This window comes from Penicillium antarcticum, assembly GCF_028974205.1.
Source record: "Penicillium antarcticum strain IBT 31339 chromosome Unknown utg000009l_segment0_segment0, whole genome shotgun sequence".
Lineage (NCBI taxonomy): Eukaryota > Fungi > Ascomycota > Eurotiomycetes > Eurotiales > Aspergillaceae > Penicillium > Penicillium antarcticum.
Window position 1 is genome coordinate 6,476,173 of NW_026695307.1, and position 22,120 is coordinate 6,498,292.

A 22,120-nucleotide genomic window follows, 5' to 3' on the forward strand; every position below is an offset into this window, starting at 1 on the left:
GAGAATGCCTATAAAACGAGCAAGAACTTTGCTTTTTGCATAGGGTATAGAAGAACAATAAAATCACATTATACATCAATCAAAACAGTGTCCAAAAAAAATACCAAGTCTCAAAGAACTCAGTTACTATCAGAAGAACTCTCCTTCCGATGCTCAAGATGCGTCCCCTTCCCATTCTCAAGATCAGCAACATCCTTCACCTTACCATGCTGCTTATCCGAAACATAGCTAGCACGACGAAGATGCTCCTCCGTATCCTGGTAGTTGATAAGAAGCTCGCCATTCTTTCCGTAGCGGTGGGCTTCGTTGCGAGCGACGGAGACGACGTCGAAGATGCTGGATGTCTTGTGGAAGATTGTGTCCATTTCTTCGAGGGATCTGTAGGCTGTTTCTGGGTAGAAGAAGTAGACTACTGGGAAGATGAAGGCGTTGCTGTTTATGTTGGTTAGTTGTTAAGATAGATTGGATGGTGTACCGTGTGGCGTGGTATACTCACATGACTGCGAAGATGATATAGGTTCTGTATTTGATTGAGTCGAATGCGACTGGGGTGATCATTACAACTAGGAAGTTGAAGATCCAGTTGCCTGAAGTTGCCAGGGCGTTGGCGGGGGCGCGGATGCGCAGAGGGACCTATACTTGTTAGCCGATGTATCTCTCTTCTAGTGTGTAGAAGACTTACAATCTCAGCGGGATACAACCAAGTCATACCCAACCAACCCAATGCGAAGAAAGTATTGAAAACAAACAGGAAAACCGCAGCCGCAATACCAGTCTGGGTATTACCCTCAAAGCTAGTAGTGACAGCCAAGACGATCATCGAAATTGACATTCCAGCGGCACCAATCAACATCAGTGGCCGGCGACCAACCTTTTCAATGATGAAAATCGGAATTAGAGATGCGAGGAAATACTCGGTTCCATTGCAAGCAGCCAAGATACGGGATGTCAACCCATCCATTCCAATGGATTCATAGATCGTAGCAGCGTAGTATGTGATCAAGTTGATACCAGAAATCTGCTGGAACATCTGGTTGACATATGCCAAGACGACACGGTGGAAGTGGCGATCCTCATCCATTGTGAAGAGATCGCGCATGCTGACGCTGGAGGCTTCCATGACGGCATCTTTAATGGCGGAGAATTCCGAGAGGACGTAGGGGTCGCTTTCTTCTTTGTCGAGGATGGCGGCTAGGACTTCTAGGGATTCTTCTTCGCGGCCCTTGAGGATTAGCCAGCGAGGCGACTCCGGTAGAGGAAGCACGAAGAAGAGAATGATTAGGGCGAAGATGTTTTGGAAGGCAATTGGGAAACGCCATGCCACTGAACTCGGGTCGAGGAAGGAGAATCCTAGGTCAATCCAGTAACTGATTGTGATTCCGCCGGCGATGAGGGCTCCTTCTAGCATGACTAGCTGGCCGCGGTGGTGAGATTTGGAGCATTCTAATTATCGTTAGCTTGTTATTCTGTCATATACTTAATGAGGCTTGGTACTTACCCGATTGCCAGGTAGGAACAGTAGATGTGTTCATGCCATTCCCGATACCAGTCACGATACGACCAACAATGAGATGCGGTAGCGAGTAAGCGCATGATTGGAGAGTAGCACCAATGACCATGATGATGGAACCGGCGAAGATAGTCTTGCGACGACCGAGGTAGTTTCCGATCCAGATACAGAAGATTGCGCCGCAGAAACAACCCAGGTTGTATGAAGCAACGGTGATACCCTGTGTAGTAGAGTTGTTGCTTGTTGATGAGCTGGACTCGGTGGTGTCGATTTCAGGGAAGGTTTTAACAAATGAGTTCAGGGTCAATAGACCTCCCATGACACCTCTGTGGGATGTTAGTAATGGATAAGAAGATATACATAGGAGATTGCGGTGTCATACTGGTCATATCCGAAAAGCCTGTACAGTGGTGTTAGTGTATAGTGTATCTTATAGTGATAGGATCAACATACAAGAAATCAAGACCAGCGATCACACTGATCATGATATTGAGGTTCGTACCTCGAAGTCCAAAGTATGGCTTCATGACGGCGGTCTGGGTATGTAATGAACCGTATAGGATAAATGTATAGTTAAGGTCAAGGTGGATGTATAGTCCAATCTGGCACCAGTCCAGATAAAGACAGTCCAAGTATAGAAGACCAAGACACCGACGAAAGGCTTATTATAGCTAAGGAAAAGAAGATCAAACACATTCAAGCCTGGGAAATGACTCGAGTTTATGAGTCCCAGAGTCAACCATAGTCAAACAGGGGATCCACAGCCATGAGCAGGTTTTGGAACACAAATCGGAGTCCAGAGCGAGCCAGATGCAAGGTGACATTGGCACTATCAAAGCCGGATTGGGAAAAAGAGGCACTGTACCCCTCATTAGGGCCGAGACAAGATGGGCAAAGTATCGAGTCGGCATGGCTTCGGGTCCACGGTCCACCGAGTGAACAAATCGGCTTCAGTGAAGTGATTCGAGGCCGGTTCCCGTGCGGTATTGGTCAGGAGGGACACAAGGATATGATAGGTCTAATGAGTCAATCACTGCCCATTTCTGAGCAGGGAATCTGTTTCCGTCGATCACTTGAAGTGTATGACGACTCGGTGGCTCGCGTGGGACTCCATGCGAGGAATTGACCGAAATCTGGAGATACCCCAGGTCCCCCCAGAGTCTCCATTTTTCTCCGAGTGGGACTACAACCCCATGTCCACTGTACTGACTGACTGCATAGCAAGTAGACGAGACATCTAATTACCGTGACGTATATCATCAACCTACAAATGACAACGGTAAAATATATCTTGATTTGGCTTTGACTTTTGCCAAGCTTGACAGGGATAAAGTCCAACAAACCACAGCGTCGGCTTCTAAAGATGACGATTTCTCCCGACGGAGCAGGCGCAAAGCCTTTTTCCGGGTTCCTGGCGCCATCACTGTCTGACCTCGGGAAGAGGGGAGTCCCGAAAACCTGCTTGGGGGAAAAGCCGGACTTGAGTTGGGGGCCTCCTGGATGGCCGATCAACGGCATTCGATGACGTCATCCACTATCCTCAGCAGCATTTAGGGCTCAGGCATTAACATGGTCCAATCAGTTGATCAGTTGGGCTATTTCGCGTGAGGCATAATTGAAAATAAAGAGAGTTATGCTCCCTTAGGGAAGAGCAGTTGGTTATTATTCGCAGCCCGTTGCTTTCAGACGGACTAGGTAGTAAATGTACAGCCATATCTCGGGATTGCTGTAGAGGCAACCCTGTACTCGGCCTGGGCCGAATTCCGGGGTTTGAGACTTATCAGAACGGACTCCCCGAGACCGACTCTCACGCGGGATGCCTAATGCGGAAGCGCGGTTACTGCGACTCTGTACTTTTGGCAATGCTACCTAATCATACACAGTTTTTGAATTTCTATAGGATGATATTCAGTGATATGTAGAGCAACTAGTTTCTATTATTTAATGGAAACATTGGTCTACAGTGAAGGGGTACACTACCGCGCGAGTGCATACCCGATCGGGTGCTGGGGCCTGTGGGGACAATTTAATCACGCGGTAGCCTGATTGATATTGCATTAGATTTCCTTTATGAATTCATATGTCTTACACTGAAGGACTAACTTACAGTATCTAGAAGTTCATAAAATATGTGCCGTGCACTAGCCAGCCATGGTTACACATACAGACTTGGCCAATTCCGTGACAGAGGTCTATATTTACCATCTCATCTCTTCATACTTTTCTCAAAGGCCAGGTTACCGTATAACATGTCGTGCCGTCATCCTGTAACTGCAACTAAGATCCAGTATAGACTACATACTAATCTACTACGGTTTACAATGGAAATATTGCGTTAAAAAAGCATTGCAGATCATTTGAATATCCACTGAACTAACAATGAAAATCACCAGAGACATTATCAAGAACATGCCTTTTCATGCGCAACACCATCGTCAGCCCGGAGGCAAGAGAAAACAAGTAGTCCGTGTTCAGTCCCTCTTTTCGAGTCCGTCAGCCGAGCATTCACAGCAATATCTCCCGAAAAAGACACTGGTCCAAATTTCAAGGATAAAAAAAGCAAAGAAAAGCAAAGAGAAGAGATAGTACTTGATATGAGCGCGGCACTGTGTATGAGCATCCATTTTTCACCATCTTGGATTACCGCGAGGTTATCAAAAGAGGTCAACAACTGAAAGTCTTGCAGGATGCGAAAGGAAAGGGGCAAGCTCAAAAATATGTTATGGTTGCTTTGATGACAGTATCCGGGTCCCTTTTCTTGTCGAACGTTGTAGCCCTCTACCAGCCGTCATCCGTGGCCTGAAGGGCCTCAGCATTGTAGCCAGAGAATTCAGCGCTCTCGTCAGCGAAGGCACCAATGACCGGAGTACCGGCGGGCGAGTGGTGAGCGGAATCGTCACGTCCAGATTCCTTGGGGGGCTGGGTGCAGCGACGGATAGTGTGTCCCACTGTGGTATCGTTAGCTGAATCCAATTATTAACAGCATATGTATGATCGAATTACTTTCGCCGCAGTTGTTGCACTGAACCTTGGACCAGTCCTTGGGCTGGTCGCAGTCACTAGAGAAGTGGCCGAGTTGCTCACAGTTGCGGCAAGTGATAGAGGAAGGATCGCGGGGCTCGGTACATTCACGCGCCTGGTGATCCTCGGAGCTGAACAAAAATTAGAATGCACGTCTTGCTGACCCTGTGACGAACTGTATACTTACCCGCAGTTGCGACAGGTGCGAGGGCCTCCACCAGTAGGGCAATCCTTCGCAAAGTGGCCGACTTGAGCAGCTCCGTTAGTGTGTCGAACAAACAAGAGGTGCGTGCTTCCATACCTTCGTTGCACTTGCGGCATTCAATGGTTGAAGCAGGTCGAGGCTCGGGGCAATCGGTGGCCTGGTGATCACCAGCACTTCAGCAAGTCAGCATTTCCCATTTCAAGCTTCTCGAAAGCGGAAATACCATACCCGCAGTTGCGACATCCATGCTTGTGCTTGCGCTTCTGGGGGCAATCACGGACACGATGTCCAATTTCCTCACAGTTGCTGCACTTGATCTCAACACGACCAGAGTTCTCAACGCGCTCGACCTTGCAGTGCTTAGCGATGTGGCCCATTTCTACAACATAAAGTTAGCAGATTCCCAACCATTGAAGCAGAAGCAAAAATTACCCTCGCAGTTGTTGCACTTGGGGATCTTGCGTTCGTAGGGCAGGCCAGCGTTGCTGAGACGTTCAATGTTTTCCTCGGGGGTATCAGGCCAGCGGCCACGAAGGCGGCCACGCGAAGCCTTTGGGCCGAAATAAAAGCCCACCTGAAACTCGCGGTCCAGAACACCCTGGAGGTCAATCAGACTCATGACATCGTCGACTTCGGCTTGCTGTAATTGAAACTACGTAAGTTATTGACAGCTAGGGCATGTGAAGCAAATCACTCACCAAGGCAATGACGAAGATGTTGAAGCCATCCTCACGCATCTTGTTCTCAATATCGAGGAAAGTGGCATCGGGAACGGCCTTGGAATAAATCTTAAGAGCCTAAAATGGGATCAGCCAAAGTCAGTCATTGAAAAGTGTGGCCTCACTCACGTCACGGAAATCCTCAAGATCCTTCTCGTCACTGGCAGCCTTCATGCGAGTCCAGGCCTCCTCGGGAAGCAAGTCGGCAACGAGGTTCAAGTCAAACTTGCGGTTAGCCTTGCAATCAAGAGTCTTATGGCCTTCGAGGCAGCAGTTCTTGCAGACATCGGGAGGACGGTCCGGGCATTCAGCCGCGGGATGACCCTCCTTCTCGCAAATGTGGCAGGTACCAGTGAAGACACGGGGGTTAGTGCAATCGGACTTGGAGTGCCTGTGGATATCAGTGTGGTCAGTATTTGAAGATCGGAATACTCGAAAGCCGCTCACCCTTGCTCGCCGCAGTTGAAGCAAGCTCCCATGGCCTTGGGGCGCTCAGTGCAGTCTGCCTTGCCGTGACTAAATTATACCAATCTCCATGTCAAAAATGACCATTGAGCCTGGAAATCGACAACATACCCATCCAGACCGCAATTGAAGCAAGCGCGATTCTTGCCCTGACCACCATATTCATTGAACTCGTCTCTGAAGGTATTGTTCTGGTTGTTCTGGTTGTTCTGGTTGTTCTGGTTGTTCTGGTTGTTCTGGTTGTTCTGGTTGTTCTGGTTGTTCTGGTTGTTCTGGTTGTTCTGGTTGTTCTGGTTGCCGTCATTGGGGCACTGGCGGGTCATATGGTCCGACTGACCACAGCTTTCTCGAAATGAGTGACTGGAATCGGATATAATTATCTGAAAGGGGGGGAAACGTACTTGCCACAGGCAAAGGTATCGCCGCCAGCCTCAGGTGAGCTGCCAGTATCCCAGCCAGACATGATGGACGGTTGCTACCTTGAGTCAGTAACGGCAGTAAGGGTAGAAAGATGATATAACAGGTGAGAAAGAAAGAGCGAGGAGGAGGGGTTGATCAAAAAAGGTCCAAATCTCACCGGGGTCATGACACCGGAGACGTGACCATGTGCGTTCTGAATGGCACTTACCGCAGTTGTATCAGGAACGAAAATTGAAGAGACAAGCCATGAAGACAACCTAGAGGAGAGAGAGGGGAGGAAGAAGTAAAAATGAAAAGAAGAAAGAATACAAATTGGGAAGAAGCAGGCGGACGGTGGCCGTCCTGCCAAAACAGGCAACTTCCGGCCAACCTCACGTTTCGAACATCACCAGTCGTTTATTTGCGGGGCTTCACTACGGAGATCCCGAAAATAGCCGTTGCAAAGTGAATTCTTGCATCAACGAAGCTAGAATGTTACTTTCGAACAAAACAAGTCATTTATTTGCATTGCTTGACTACGGAGATGCCAACATTGATCGTTCCAAAGTGACATCCATATATTCCTGAAGTAAAGATACATGTGTTTTCATATTAACTAGTTGATTTCGAACGAAACAAGTCGTTCATTTGCGGTGCTTGACTACAAAGCTGCCAACAATGGCTGTTTGAAAGTGAGGTCCACATGTCGGAGCTAGGTAAGGACCTGGCCTCACTGAAGTTGAATGAAACCGGAATAGATTTCAAGCTGACGCAAGAGCCGATTATGCAGAAGAAAGCTCATATAGGGGCAGAGATCCACTGGATAGGCATGAATCTTTTTCTTGGTCCTGCGTCTGGGGTGGATCTAAATGTTTATACATTCTTAATCATCACTTTCGAACAGAAGGTGTTGTGTATTCGTGGTAGATGCCGATAATGGCTAATAGATATTTGAGTTTATATTTTCCTGGGGTTAAAAAATCTATCGGGTTTCAAGTTCATCGCTTTCGAACAGAACGAGTCGTGAGATTGCGGAACCTGCCCACGGAGATGTTGATACTCAATGTTCGGTACCAAAATTCATATAATTTGAAAGGAAGATGCTGATACATTCCCAAGTTTATCACTAGAACAAGATAAGTTGTTTATCAGCGACACTTGTCGACGAAGATTCCAACAATGGCTGTTCAATACCCAGATCTCTTGGGATAATTGTTCATCACCTTCGAACAAAATATGTAGTGAGCCTGAGGTATTAATCGATCAAGCAGAGTTCAGCCAAGCTGTTGCAGCCAGCTACAATTTGCATGGCTAAGCAGGCACTTCTTTGAAGCTGAAGCAACAAGTCGTAGTCCGTACACCTGATCATATCCTAGTAGAGGAACTGAGGCTGGTCCTCAAGTAAGAGAGGACACCAGCCCTTTGCATGTAAGCCAAATAAGCCAAAAGCCCGTGGGAACCCATAGTAAAACCCATCAGTATAAACACACAAGGACCGTCAAAAGTCGCAGTACAAATATAAAGTCCAACGCCAGCGATTGCACCACCGCTGCAAGTCCTCCTCTGAAGTCTGGTGGACGTTCTCCAATCAAAGGCTCGCCCGGTTCTTCCCATAGCAACGGGCCGCGATTCCAAGGCTCATTCCATCCTCAATTTGATGTTCAACGTTTTCGATTGCGCTAAATCAGGCAGCGTGTATTCAAGTAGTTGGCTGAAGCACTCTCTTTTTTTGAATTGTGGTGTGTCGTAATGAGTACCCACCATCTTTAGAACTGTGAACTTGCGGCGCTTGCCTACGAAGATGCCGATAGTGGCTGTCAGATACCAAGCTTGTTAGACATGCATGTCTAGGTTTCAGGTCTTTGTTAGCTAGTCTTTGCTAACCGTCTGTTTGCTAGCCGCCTACCAGGGGGCTATTTAGTCGGCCTTTTTCCCATAGAGAATCCATCATCCTTAGAGATCTCTCTATCAAAGTTCCTTGGACCACAGAGAGGAACATGTCTATTCATTCCCGAGTCTGTCTGTCCCTTTCAAAAAGAAAACAAATTGTGGATTACAGGTCTTGCCTACTTAGGTACCGACAACGGCTATTGAATAGAGATATGCTATGTGTTCCTAGTTTTCAGTTATGCTTCGCCTCGTTTCGGATGCACTATTGACAGCGATACTTCATGAAACACCGTCCTCTCCCTTTTGTAAAACCTGCGCACTGCAAAAACGTCAACGCACACAACTCTAAGTCCAGGGAATAGATTCATGTATTCAAATAATGGCCAAGATACTCCGCTATAGATACAGCACCAAGAGTACAAAAGAACCAATGCAAGGCTACTCAATCCAGTCGCCAATCCAACCCGCATTACCGGAACAGCCTGCCCAGCAGGCCACCAGCGATGTTGTTCACAATACCACCACCCAAAGCCGAGTTAGCGTAGTTCGAGGCCTGACCGAACTTGTCACAGCGAGAGAAAGCCATGGTGTTGGTGATTGTCAAAATCAAAGCAATAACTAAATCCAGTCAATACCCAGCGCGAATCCATTGGAATATATTTAAACTCACCAATCAGACTCAGCCAGATCACGCTCACCAGTCTCACGATAGCGAGAATCGCAAGACCAACCCACAGAGCTGGTGTCACGTACAAGCTCAACCAGAAGAAACGCTTATCGGTAGCTGTCACGGTGCGGACATTCGGGTCGGAGGACTCGAAGACCCAGTGTGAGTCGCCGGATGTCGTGTCCACCTCGTTCCACCAGCGGAGACCGACCAGTCGGCGCCCGGCAATGTTCTTGAGGTAATAGAAGTCGGCAGAGAGAAGGAGAAGCGTGAAGATGAAGACGAGGATACTATATGTTTGTTAGTCGGAGCGGGAGTTGGGAAGTAGATAGTCCATTGCAGGGTCCATACAAGTCATCGATGAAGAGGAGACCAAACAGGTACATCATTAGCGCGCCTGTTTATCATGTTAGCCAGCTATTCCTTGCAGCTCGAGGGGCAGCACAGACCGATCCGAATGCCCAAGAAGACAAGTAGCGTGATCGGGTGGGCGCTGAGGCGCCAGTTCAGCTCGCCTTGGGGGTTTCCTTGATCCATGATGTGCAAGGTGTAGGCTCCAATGCGATCTGGATATTGCGAACTCTATGCTTGCGCTGGCTTGATCCAAGTATATTGTTGACTAGCGGTGATCCCTATGTGGCCGAAACACGGGTTGTGGCGGTGTCTGCTGGCAGAATAATTGGAGATGACGCGGGCTGCACGTTGTAGATTCGAGTCAATTGGCTGTTGGTTTGAGCTTGGCGCATGATAAATGCTGCATATTAGTGATGTTAGAGGAACCTATTTCGCTATGTACATTCATTCGATAAGTAATTGAACTAATACTGCACCTAGCGATATCGTACTTAATGTTCTTAGGGAATATACATATTAGCCATTCATACTTCACTGTCACATAAACGTGATATTTCATCGCAACTGACCAGACACTTACAAAAAGACCCAAAACAGAAAGCAGATATAACTGAGAGCAAAAACGCGGAAGTGCATTTAGATCGGCCAAACGCCGCTCCGCGGCTCTACGGATAGCCGAGTCGGCTTCTTCACGGAGATAACTTAACCTCATAAATACCTCCCCTCAACCTCCCTACAGAACACCAACAAACCCATAGCCGGATAACCCACACCAAGACAAATCGCAAGCTACTGCACAATGGCAGCCCGCAACACCCTCCGCCGCTCCCTCCTCTACGGTAAGCTTCCTATCTTCCCCGCATTTCAACTTTCAACCGCAAGCTCGAAAAGACCAGAAGAAGCATATATACTAACAACACACCAGTCCCGGGGTCATCCCAGCGCTTCCTGGACAAGTCACGCTCCCTCACAGCCGACTGTGTCGCCTATGACCTCGAAGACAGCGTCACACCACACATGAAAGCAGAAGCCCGCGGTCTAGTGCGGAGAGCAATCGACCAAGCAGCACCAGCAGGAATCCGCGAACGCGCCGTGCGAATCAACTCCGTAGACAGCGGCCTGGCACTGGGTGATCTGACAGAAGTGGTACGTCTCCAATCCCTTTCCTCGGCGCATAAGTATAAGCATACTAACGAACTCCAGCTCCAATCCCCAAACCTCTCAACAATCGTCATCCCAAAAGTAAACTCCGCCTCAGACCTCACCTTCGTCTCAGACGTGATAACCCACACCCTCTCCCAACAACCCACACATAACCAAAGCAGACCACCAATCTCCCTACTAGCCCTAGTAGAATCCGCTAAATCCCTGACAAACCTATCCCAAATCTGCGCCGCAACGCCCCTCCTCCAAGGACTGATCTTCGCCGCGGAAGACTTCGCCCTAGACCTAAGTATAACGCGCACACCAAGCCTCCGTGAATTCCTCTTCGCGCGCTCTGCAATCGCGACGGCGGCGCGGGCCGCCGAACTCCCTTCTACCATTGACTTGGTCTGCACAGCGTATAAGTCTGAGAGTGCCGATGGGGCTCCGCCGGCTGTGTTAAGAGAGGAGTGTCTTGATGGGAGGAGGCTTGGGTTTAATGGGAAGCAGTGTATTCATCCCAGTCAGGTGAAGATTGCTGATGAGATTTTTGGACCGGATAGTGCTGAGACGGAGTGGGCTGTTCGGGTTGTTGTTGCTGATGAGAAGGCTGCTAGGGCGGGACGGGGGGCTTGGACGCTTGATGGGAAGATGATTGATGTTCCAGTTGCTATGAAGGCTAAGGCTATTGTTCGAAAGGCTGAAGAGTGTGGGGTTGATGTTGTGGAGTTGAGGGGGAAGTGGGAGCATCAGGAGCCTGAGTAGATGTATTCGGTGTAGCTGTGCATGATATTTTGTTTTATATGACTTTGGGCTTAGGATGTGCAAGAGTAAGTAGAGAGATATTTTGATAGATAGATTGATTTGTTTCTCTTTTCTTGCTATTGCTTAGAGGCAGCCTGAACGATTTGAGCATGGCTATGCTTGAATAGTGGCCAACAAAAGTACCCAACTGTTAGATATTTCACTCATGCTGCGTGTTCAAGCTATCTAACCAATATTGAAAGTGAATATCCAGAAGTTCCTATTTTGATAGAAAGATTGGTACTGATGGGTATCATGCCGCTTTGACGCATCGAGTCGAATGGCATGCCAGGCCATCGATCTTAAGGTTCTATGTCTTCGCGCTTGAGTAATTGAATCTTGCCCATGGCCAGGGCAGGAGGATCTCCGCCAGCGTTTGCCTCCGATTCTTCCCTGGCCAGATCTTTGGCCAGCGACTTGTCATAGCTGGTGGGATCTATGCCGAGAATGCCTCCAACATAACCGCCTCGTTCACCGGGGACGCTGAATTCCCGGAAGAGATAACGCCACTCGTTGAGCCATGCTTTGACGGCCTTGCCAATTTTATCCTTGCCGTTCTTTGAGTGGTGCCCTGTGCCTGTGATGGCATAGACTACCCGGAGACCCTCTCTTGCATGTTTGAGGAGAATCTTCTCCAGGTATTCGATGGCTTCCTCTGGATGGAGACCATGCAGATCAATATAGAGTTCCTCGGAAGACCCATCAAGGCCATTGTGCGTGAGATGCGAGTTGCGCTCTTCGTAAAGCTGACGTGCAGCCTCACGGTGGCACCTGCGCATCGCATCATTCTCTGCTTGGCCTCGTAGCGATAATGCTTTGGCAGCTCGTGCATCGTTTCTATTCCACGCTTGAGCAGCGCTAATGAATGTTAGATAAGGTGGGAAGAAACGTGAAATTGTAAAAATTTACCTTTGGAGGAACTTGTTTCGAACGGTGCCATGGCGAATTGCCTCTGTTCGATACTTGATGTATTGCTGATTGGCCCGACTACCAGTCTCAAGCCAAGGGATGTTCTGTGGAGGTAAAATCGACTGAGCTGCGGCGCTGTTCTCACGGCCCTTTGTGTCTTTGTTTCTGTTGCCCGATTTCTTCCCCGGGACAGGAGAAGGAGTCATGCGAACAACGTCAGCTAAGGATGAAGGGATGTTTTCTTTGCTCGAATTTGGGTCGCGGTTATGGCCTCCTCGCTTGCCATGGTGTTTCTTTCCAGCATTTTTTGCACTGCCCGCGGCAAGCGTTGGGAAGGCATCTGGGTCGTCTACAGATGGAGCTGCGGGATTCAATTCCCGGTGCTGATGACGACTATTTGGACGAGAGTTGGGCCGACCCAGGTGGGTTGCGCTTCCAGTTCGTCTACCCATTCCGGGATGTAAGCCTGGAGGGGCATATTTGTTTGCCTGGTAAGCAGAAAGATGACTAGGATATCTTCCGATATACTGGTTTGCCCACTGATCACCTGGATCTGCGGGTCCCAGGGGCGGAAATGCATCAGAGCCGCTATCTACCTGGAATGGTGAGCCATTAAGTGGTGAACTTGGCCGACTGCCATCTGTGACGCTGAGATTGGTGATGAGCGCCGAAGGATCGTGCGAAAAGGGACAGCCGTCACCAGCTAGACAATTTCCCATGACCCAGTATCTAGTAATGTTAGCTCAAGAAACAATCATTGTTTCTCCAAAACTTACTTGCAAACATGGGTGGTCAAGTCATGGCTGAACCGGCAATCTGCTCGGAGGCACTGACCGGTGGACAGCCAGTACTTACAGACCACAGGACTGCGACTACTACCTAATGGAGTGACTGGACGCACTTGCTCCATCGTCATGGATTTGCCAACCAAGACACGACCGTCATCGTGCTGCTTTGCAATTGCTTCAGTCTCCAGATCCTGCGAGAGGGATGCAATGGTGGCCCCGAGATCATAGCTATTGGCTTCCAAAGCTGCTTCGATTTCATCATTCGATCGTTTGTCGCCTAGCACCGTACGCAGAATATCATGTGGGCTCATATCGGGCACAAATTCGACCGCAGTGGCACTGAGAGCCCCAGGCGTGCTGAGACCACCCGCGGAAGAGGTCGTGCTGTTGGCATCATCAGCGACTAGCCAGTCAATATTGCTATCGCTCCCAAGATCTCCATAGAAATCCGAGATCTGACTCTGGTCCGAAAACTCGTAGGCATTTAGATTTGGCGAATGAGGTATGGGCTGCGCAAGAGCAAGCCGTGGAGATGGCCGTGGGGAGGTAAACGGTGAAACGGTTGAGGAGAGCGGGGGCCGCGCAAATGCCCCGCGCGAGCTTTGCACCCACGAGGTACTCCCAGGACTTGTTCCGAGGTTTGAATGAGGCGATAACGGTGTTGATGCTCGAGCCATCTGCCATGGCGCAGGCGATGAGCGGCGAATCACTGTATGCCGAGCAGGAGGGGACGAGTCTGGTTGATTGCGGTTCCGATGCCGCCAGAGGATGTCTAATACCGCATTCTCCAGCGGCGGACCTGACAGTGTTGCGTTGGCGCGCAAGAAATCCTCCACTTTTTCCACCTGTTCTTCTTCATCTAAATCCAGGTCCTGGAGGATCGGGAGACATTTCTCCAGTAGCTCGTCGGAGACCATAGTGTATGTTGTGATGCGAGCCAGGAAGGCCGAGTAGGCTGGGATTCCAAGCGGGGAAGATCCTGGAGGGGAAGCACAAAGCGTGCAATTTGGTGAGCTTATTGACGAAACTGGGATACAATGTCAGAGGCCCAGCCCCATGCTCTGATAAGCTGACTGAAGGTGATAAGGGGGCTGACGAGTCGCGAAAGGATTATAAGGCGATGTCAGGAATTACATCGCATCGCGACCCACAGATCTCCAAAGGCGATGAGATGGAGTGGACGTGCAGACGTGGCTGAATTGCAAATAAAGGAGGGGGGAAAGTGAGGGCGGAGAAAGGGATCAACACTGGGGATACACAGCTTAGCTTAGCTTCCTTTCCTTCACCTTCCCTATGCCACTGCCACTATGAACACAATTATTTGTTATGTTATGTTCGCTATGTTAGTGATGTTAGTTTCTTTGATTCAGATATACTATCTTTGTTCATAAATTCTGTATAGGTGTCATATTGCCTGCTTGCATGTAGGCGCCCTACCAACATAGGTGATAAGACTCGAATTGGCCAGAACCATTGAAGCCGAACTGTTGAAACAGACGAGAACCTGTCGAAACCCCTGAAACCACCAAATAGACACTACAGAGTCTATTGTAACTAATTAGAAGCTTACAAATCTGAATCACTATGGATACTGCCAGCAGAAACTATGGACCCTTAGCTTGGCACTCAGGGAGAGGACAGAGGAGAGAGGAGTAGAACCAAAAAAAAAAAGTCAAACACGATGTGATAAATATACACGTAAGTTTATAAAAAGAAGTGTAAGTACCAAAACAAGAATCAAGGTAAGGCGAGACATGTAATCCTGGGGCCTGGAGCTGGATATTCCTAATTGGGAGGCGGTAAATCTATAGATTGGGCGGTATGAGGCCTCGGGATACCCTCCCAAGTGTCGATCAGGGTAAACACCCGAGTCCGGCGGATCCGCTTGTAATCTGGTCTTGAACTTTCATTCTTGGCTCTTTCTTCTTTTCCTCCATCTCTTCATGTGTGGTCCCAATATCAGGGCATTATAACGCCCTTTTCTTTGTTGGGTCTTTTGGATTGTGCCGATCGCCTAGTTCCCCTCCCCAGATTCGATCATCTCGAACCCAGATAATCATTGACACGCTTCACAATGCCTGCAGACTACCAGTCCACCGTTAGGGCGCTATCTCTGTCGCCTACATCTCCTGATCCTATACCTTCTTCTCCTAGCAGCGATGTTCATCCACCTTGGAGTCGCGCAGGGCGCAATTCGGGCAGGTCCAATGCTCAGCCTGCAAGCGCTTGGGGCCAAATTGTCCATCGCGGAACAGAGCTGTATCATCGTATGAACACAATCTGGGAAGAGATGACTCTGCCGAAGAAGATTCTCACCGTTATCGCATCTTTGTTTGTCGGCGCATCGGGTATCGCCTTCTTGGTGTTGTCAGGGAAGCTGTTCGTCTGGCTTGGCTCGGTCGCGGAAGAGTGGGAGAAATCTTGGCTCGCGGCCTTCATTCTATGGCTATGTGTCTTTTTTGTCTCATTCCCGCCGCTGGTGGGTTGGTCTACTTTTGGAACAGCGGCTGGTCTAATCTTTGGTGTATGGAAAGGGTAAGAGGCGCTCTTTTCACAGGATTGAATGAAGGCTGACTGGCGATTTTTTATAGATGGCTTATCTATGCCTCCGCAACAATTCTCGGATCAACTGCCTCGTTTTATGTTTCGCGGACAATTTTGTCTGGATTCGTCAATCGTCTTATGGAACGCGACAAGAGGTTTGCCGCACTATCCCTGACACTGAAGTATGATGGACTCAAGCTCCTTTGTATGATTCGGTTATGTCCACTGCCATATTCAATTTGCAATGGAGCTGTGTCCACCTTCCCCACAGTGCAGCCATTGATGTATGGGCTTGCGACGACGGCGATCATCCCCCAAGTTGTTGGTACCGACATTCATCGGAAGTCGGATTCGTTTGCTCTCTGAAAAAGGCGAGCAGATGAGCGCGGGATCGAAGGCCGTAAATATCTGCAGTATTATTGTTACAGTCAGTATTGGAATATTTACCGGCTGGTACATCTACCAAAGGTTTGCACCCATTCATCTTTTATTCCCGAGGCCCATGCTGACTCTTCTCTCTTTCTAGAACTTTGGCTCGCGCAAAGGAGCTCGAAGCCAAGGAGCGCGAAGAGATTCGCAATTCTCTTGAGGCTGATCATGCAGCCCATCGCCCTCATCACGCTTTCTCTGAGGATCCCGATGTGAACAAAGCGGCTACTACCCTTGCACTTGACGAGGAGGAACGCATTGGATTCACCGATGATGACAATGTGGATCTGGTCTTGGGTGACGACAGTGATAGTGATCAACCGGGTTGGAAGAACTCGAACAGGCGGTCATACCATGACGAGTTTACTGATAATGACTCGGATGGATTTGCAGAAGGAAATGACGAGACCTATGGTCTGCACACTCATGTCCGATCTGGCTGAACATTAGTAAATAAATAAATGGCTATAGAGTGAAGCATGTCGTAAAGTGTGAAGAAGTTGAAGTGCGGCGCCGGACTGAGAAATACGCCCCGCTCCCGAGTCAAGCCAGGATTTTCTACTCTGTCATCTCTGCGCTTCACCAGGTCTCGCGATTCAATTCATACAATTTGTCGTTTTTTATATCGTTGGATGGGCTTCAATCCTTCTCGTTCTCTGGGTAGGGCTCGTGGGAAGGGGTAAATGTATGTCCGTGCCTTGGCCTTCTTCACCATACCTCCATACCTGGCATCCCACATTGATCTTACGATCTAATGCAATCCTAGTCTTCTGTTCAGCCCCAGTGCAACTCAATCTTGCACAGATCGTATTCCTTTGCGAACCACAACATGGGTGTCAGCCTCAACGTATGATATCAACGCAGTCTACGGGATAGCACGGTCCACGAGTTGATAATTGCGCCTTCTGGGCGTGATCTTTTCTTTCTTTTCTTTTCCTTCGATTTGAACCGACACGCTCTTTTGAAGGAACCGGCACTGCAGATATCCGTGTATGAATATGCATAGTGCGGAGATGCCGTTTCAGTCAGCCGGAATGCCCCCGAGGCAAGATCCATACATGAACCAATATGTTCTAGGACCTGAGAACACACTTCAAGGCCAAACCTGGCCCTCTTCTCATTCGTTTCCTCAATCATCCGTGAAGCGGCAGCATCTCATGCACACAACCCTCGAAGCAGATACTCCATCAATTGGCTGGGGGGGTCTGGAACGAATTGATCCAAATACACAGACATTCCTATCTAATGGTGCTCAAGTGGTGGGCTTAGCGGAGAGGCTGTATACTGGAGGCAGTAGCAGCACGCCAAATGACTCGACCACCTCCACTGATTTAACATCTTCATTTGAGCCAAAGACATCAATGTCCCCCCCTCCTATCCCCTTGCAATCAATTCCTAATACCTCGGTTGTCTTTGGGCCGAACGTACTGGAGAGTGGAAAAGTGGATTTATCCAAATGTCGGCCTCGGGCGTCCATTCCTCCCAAGATCCCTCCCTTGGTGTACGGTAGGCAGTGCATTCAAGCAGCTTATGCATCTCGCCTCAACCCTTATGCCCTTCACCTCAAGGAGCAAGAACTCTTACAAGATCACCTTTGTCACGTTCACGTCACAATCTACCTCAACCTACGAAATGGAATATTGCTTCTGTGGGGAAGAAATCCTATGGTGGCTGTTACAAGGGAAGAAGCACTCGGATGTGCGAAAGATTATCGGTGGATGAACCTGGCGTCATTTGCTTACGACTGGCTTGTTCGGAACGGATACATTAACTTCGGCTGTGTGGAAGCACCATTGGCTCCGGTGAAGCCCAAGCGCGGAAGAAGAAAGGAAGGGCCAACAATTGTTGTAATCGGCGCAGGAATGTCTGGGTTGGGATGTGCGCGTCAACTGCAGAGTCTTTTTCGGCAATATCGCAATGAAAACGCCTTGCCTCGGGTTATTGTCCTCGAGGGACGCCGCAGAGTTGGTGGCCGAATTTACTCACACCCGTTACACAGTCTCGAGTCAAAGACTCTGCCTGAGGGGCTTGTTCCCAAGGCAGAAATGGGCGCGCAAATCATTGTTGGTTTCGATCACGGCAACCCACTAGATGCGATTGTTCGTGGCCAGCTTGCTCTCCACTACCACAAGATACGAGATGTTTCAACAATTTACGATACCGATGGAACACCCGTGGATGAAGTCCAAGACGCCATGGCAGAAAAGCTGTATAATGATGTACTAGAACGGACCGGAGTTTACCGCCGTAAGGCAGTGATTATGCCAACTGCTGAGGGCGATCGAGACATGATTGATACGGGCCGCGAGTCAGTAGTGGACGATGGGCTCACTGTTCGACAATGGGAAGAAGCAAGGGCAGCCGGAACCACAGACCTCCTGGTGCCCACCAAGCGAGTTCGTCGTGGGTTAAAACACAAGACTGCGGATATCAGACCAACCACCGACGCGGCAGCTGATCTTGTGGAGCATTCTGACGAGAACCCAGCGGCTTTGACCTGTCAACTTACCGGATGGAATTTGAACCCTGGCTACACCGTGAACGATACACTCGAGCTGGATGACATTGCCAAGCAGAAGCCTCAGCAGACGCTGGGTGCAGTCATGGACGATGGTGTCAAGCAATATGAGCGCATGCTTCCGGTTACACCCAAAGACATGCGTTTGATGAACTGGCATTTCGCCAATCTCGAGTATGCCAACGCATCCAATGTCCACAAGCTCAGTCTTTCGAGTTGGGACCAAGACATCGGAAATGAATTTGAGGGTGAACATTCGCAGGTCGTCGGTGGCTACCAAGAACTGCCCTATGGATTGTACATGCTTCCCGAAAAGCTCGATGTGCGTACCAACAAGATTGTTACCGACATATCCTATAATGAACATGGTTCTGGTAACAAGAAGGCAGTCATCCAGTGTGGGGATGGCGAGAGCTTTACGGCAGACCATGTTGTATTTTCAGGCTCTCTCGGCGTGCTAAAACAGCAAAATATTAACTTCCAACCTCCTCTTCCAAACTGGAAACGTGGTGCAATCGACAGACTGGGATTTGGAGTCATGAACAAGGTCATTTTGGTATTTGAGGAGCCATTCTGGGACACCAAACGAGACATGTTCGGCCTTCTCCGTGAACCAAACAACCCGGACAGCATGGTCCAAGAAGACTACGCAGCAAACCGTGGCCGCTTCTACATGTTCTGGAATGTCATGAAGACCACAGGTCTCCCAGTTTTGATCGCTCTCATGACCGGCGACGCAGCTCACCAAGCCGAAGCAACACCAGACGAAGAAATCGTCAGCGAAGTCACCAGCCAACTTCGAAACGTCTTCACAGACACTGATGTGCCCGACCCTCTCGAGACAATCGTCACCCGCTGGGGCCAGGACCCCTTCACATACGGCAGTTACTCCTACGTAGCTGCAGCAGCCTTCCCAGACGACTACGATCTAATGGCCAAACAAATCGGCAATCTCCACTTCGCCGGAGAAGCAACCTGCGGCACACACCCAGCAACCGTCCACGGAGCCTACCTCTCAGGAATCCGCGCAGCGTCAGAAATAGTCGAGTCAATCGCAGGCCCAATCGAAATGGCAAACCCACTAGTCCCAGACAAAAACGACAAAACAAAGTCAACACGCAGCGAATCCTCCACACCAAACGGCAACACAACCAGGAAAAGAAAAGGAAGCTCCTCAATCTCCTCGATAGAAGCCCAACCCCCGACCACAACCACAGACCAACCAAAAGCCTCAACCTCATCTTCCAGAAAACCAGTCTCTACAGAAAAATCCCGCAAAGATGCTTACGACCAGGCTCTCTGGATAAACATCTACTCAGAACTAGGCCCGGCACCACCGCGCCCCCCAAAGTCAGGTCTAAACCCCTTCCTCTTCTACCAAAAGGATTACTGGACCCAATGCCGCGAAAGCTGCGACCAAGCCCGGCGCACCTCATCCAATAATCCAAACGCCAAGGCTCCCCGTGACGAGATCCGCGCTGCGCTGGGCCAGATGTGGCGGACTGCCAGTCCCGAGATTAAACAGCCCTACCTTGATAAGGTGGAGGCTAATCGTCGGGAGAATGCGCAGTCGTGGGAGTGTTGGAAGGTTACTGTTGCTGAATGGGAGAAGAGGACGTTTGAGGTTAAGGATCGGTGGTGTAGGGATAATCCGTTTGAGGGGTGGGTTGTCCCTGATGATTTGGGGGACGTGGAATCTGTTCCTGTTCTTGCGCCGGCTTTTTCGAATGATGCTGGTGGTAGTGGACGTTAGCTAGTGAACTGGTGAGCTTTGTTGTTCGTTTTCTTGTCTTTATTTTTCTCCTTTTGATGATATGATTATTTTGGCGGTCTTCTGTTAGATAGGGGAGTTTGGTGTTTGAGTTTGTTTATGTTCGCTCCTTTGCAGACTTATTGTTGCAGTATCGTTTAGCCTTGATGCAGTGAATGAGAAATGTTTGAATAGGTATTGACTGTTACTACTTGTTTCCATGAATCCGATGTCTTAGTGCAATAGTGAGGGATATATTTCATTTATATCTATCTCAATTGAAGATAAACAACTGTTTTAATTCCCGCTCCAACATGGTATGCGCAAAGAACGGAGAGAGAAAAAAAAGCAACGGTGAGTGGCATAACAGTGTAAATCCCATCATCTATTCAAGATCAAAATGTATTGTGCACGGGGAATTTAATATGAGTATCGCATAACAATAAGTCTAGAACAGAAAAAAACCTCATCAAGCTGATGAATCATGGTTCATGTATCATGACAATGGAAGGGAGGAGAAAGGTGGAAACGGAGTACGTGTATAGGAGAGGGATTTAAAGCAGAGGGTTGGACTTGTACTCGGCGGGAGCATCGGCGGGAGCGTCAGACTCCACGGCAGGGGCGTGAGTCTCGGTTTCCGAGAGGAATTTCTCGGCCTCGAGAGCGGCGACACAGCCAGAACCTATTATGATTTAGCAATTGCATTTGGAAAAAAAAGGGGTGAAGGATGACATACCGGCACTGGTAATGGCCTGGCGGTAACGCTTATCCTGGACATCACCGCAAGCAAAGACACCCTCCACGCTGGTGAAGCTGGTGCCGGGCTGGGTGACAACGTATCCATCCTCGTCGAGGTTAAGCTGGCCCTTGACAAGGGCGTTGGCGGGGTCATGACCAACAGCGTAGAACAGACCGTTGGCATCAACGACCTCTTCCTTGTTGGAGACGACGTCCTTGACACGCAGGTGGGTCATGAGGCCGTTAGGCTTGTTCTCACCGAGGACCTCGGTGGCAACAGTGTTGAAGCGAACAGTACACTTGGGGTGAGCGAGCAGACGCTCGGCCATGACCTTGGAAGCGCGGAGCTTGTCCTTGCGGACGAGGACGGTCACGTTGGAACCGTACTTGGCGAGGAACATGGCCTCCTCAGCGGCGGAGTCACCACCACCGATAACGTAGAGGGGCTTGTTACGGAAGATGGGGACGGCGCCGTCACAGACGGCACAGGCGCTGATTCCGTTCTGCCAGTAGGTCTCTTCGCCGGGCAGGTTCAGGCGGCGGGCGTTGGCGCCTGTGGCGATGATGACGGCGTCGGCTGTGCGGGCGGGTGCGTCGTTGGGGCCGTCGCTCCACTCGGTCCACATCTTGAAGGGCCGTTGGGAGAGGTCCAGCTTGGAGATGGTCTCGGTGATGATCTCAGTGCCGAAGCGCTCGGACTGGGCGCGCATGTTGTCCATCAGTTCGGCGCCGCCGATGCCCTTGGGGAATCCGGGGAAGTTCTCGACGTCAGTGGTCGTCGTGAGCTGGCCGCCGGCGGCAGTGCCGTTGGCGAGCATGCCCTCGTAGAGGACGGGCTGGAGCTCGGCGCGGGAAAGGTAGATGGCGGCGGTGTGCGCACCAGGGCCGGAGCCGATAACTAAAGGAATTGTTAGACTTCCGGAGGGTATTGAAGGAACTGAGGGGTATGAGATCACTTATGAAATCATTGATCTCATCCCTTGACACAGCACATACTGACTACTTTAGAGTGCACCATTCTGGCGGAGTTTGTGGAATTGACGCGCAACGGCGTCGGAAGAGACCTGGAGAAGACCGAGGCCGAAGGAGGGGATTGTTGGTGAAGAGTAGTGGCCGCGGCGGCAGTCAATCCGATAGAACGGAGAGCGGAAGGAAAACGACGAAAAGTTGAGGAAAACAGCTTGGTGGTTGGAATCGGAAGAGGGAGGGGAGGGTATAATATCTTTTTTCGGAGGGGCAGTGGGGACTGGCTTAGGTGATGGATGAT

The 22,120-nt window shown here is 49.6% G+C and overlaps 8 protein-coding genes across 8 annotated transcripts; 3 read left to right on the top strand and 5 right to left on the bottom strand.

Annotated features, from left to right (window-relative positions):
- Positions 1–119: 119 nt before the first annotated feature.
- On the bottom strand, positions 120–2,037 carry N7508_010789 (sugar porter family MFS transporter; the record flags this gene model as incomplete). Its single annotated transcript, XM_058468849.1, has 6 exons — positions 120–432; positions 497–633; positions 683–1,443; positions 1,499–1,836; positions 1,893–1,910; positions 1,964–2,037. 6 exons carry the CDS (start codon positions 2,035–2,037, stop codon positions 120–122), a joined length of 1,641 nt encoding a protein of 546 aa, XP_058316695.1.
- Positions 2,038–4,288: 2,251 nt separating this feature from the next.
- Positions 4,289–6,383, bottom strand: N7508_010790 (uncharacterized protein; the record flags this gene model as incomplete). The annotated part of the gene is made up of 11 exons (XM_058468850.1): positions 4,289–4,458; positions 4,514–4,662; positions 4,719–4,779; positions 4,833–4,909; positions 4,965–5,115; positions 5,169–5,376; positions 5,435–5,533; positions 5,585–5,846; positions 5,903–5,971; positions 6,032–6,262; positions 6,322–6,383. 11 exons carry the CDS (start codon positions 6,381–6,383, stop codon positions 4,289–4,291), a joined length of 1,539 nt encoding a protein of 512 aa, XP_058316696.1.
- Positions 6,384–8,678: 2,295 nt separating this feature from the next.
- N7508_010791 (DUF846 domain-containing protein) lies at positions 8,679–9,413 on the bottom strand (the record flags this gene model as incomplete). The annotated part of the gene is made up of 4 exons (XM_058468851.1): positions 8,679–8,827; positions 8,880–9,166; positions 9,228–9,273; positions 9,326–9,413. 4 exons carry the CDS (start codon positions 9,411–9,413, stop codon positions 8,679–8,681), a joined length of 570 nt encoding a protein of 189 aa, XP_058316697.1.
- A 616-nt stretch (positions 9,414–10,029) lies between these two features.
- Positions 10,030–11,138, top strand: N7508_010792 (HpcH/HpaI aldolase/citrate lyase family protein; the record flags this gene model as incomplete). Its single annotated transcript, XM_058468852.1, has 3 exons — positions 10,030–10,069; positions 10,156–10,376; positions 10,434–11,138. The coding sequence occupies 3 exons, from the start codon at positions 10,030–10,032 to the stop codon at positions 11,136–11,138; spliced, it is 966 nt and encodes a 321-aa protein (XP_058316698.1).
- Positions 11,139–11,479: 341 nt separating this feature from the next.
- On the bottom strand, positions 11,480–13,791 carry N7508_010793 (CCCH zinc finger and SMR domain protein; the record flags this gene model as incomplete). The annotated part of the gene is made up of 3 exons (XM_058468853.1): positions 11,480–12,035; positions 12,087–12,815; positions 12,863–13,791. 3 exons carry the CDS (start codon positions 13,789–13,791, stop codon positions 11,480–11,482), a joined length of 2,214 nt encoding a protein of 737 aa, XP_058316699.1.
- A 1,157-nt stretch (positions 13,792–14,948) lies between these two features.
- Positions 14,949–16,290, top strand: N7508_010794 (TVP38/TMEM64 family protein; the record flags this gene model as incomplete). The annotated part of the gene is made up of 4 exons (XM_058468854.1): positions 14,949–15,409; positions 15,466–15,743; positions 15,790–15,886; positions 15,945–16,290. 4 exons carry the CDS (start codon positions 14,949–14,951, stop codon positions 16,288–16,290), a joined length of 1,182 nt encoding a protein of 393 aa, XP_058316700.1.
- A 591-nt stretch (positions 16,291–16,881) lies between these two features.
- aof2 (putative lysine-specific histone demethylase Aof2) lies at positions 16,882–20,118 on the top strand (the record flags this gene model as incomplete). Its single annotated transcript, XM_058468855.1, has 1 exon — positions 16,882–20,118. One exon carries the CDS (start codon positions 16,882–16,884, stop codon positions 20,116–20,118), a length of 3,237 nt encoding a protein of 1,078 aa, XP_058316701.1.
- A 551-nt stretch (positions 20,119–20,669) lies between these two features.
- trr1 (thioredoxin-disulfide reductase TRR1) lies at positions 20,670–21,871 on the bottom strand (the record flags this gene model as incomplete). The annotated part of the gene is made up of 3 exons (XM_058468856.1): positions 20,670–20,797; positions 20,852–21,751; positions 21,850–21,871. 3 exons carry the CDS (start codon positions 21,869–21,871, stop codon positions 20,670–20,672), a joined length of 1,050 nt encoding a protein of 349 aa, XP_058316702.1.
- Between the last annotated feature and the right edge of the window lie 249 nt (positions 21,872–22,120).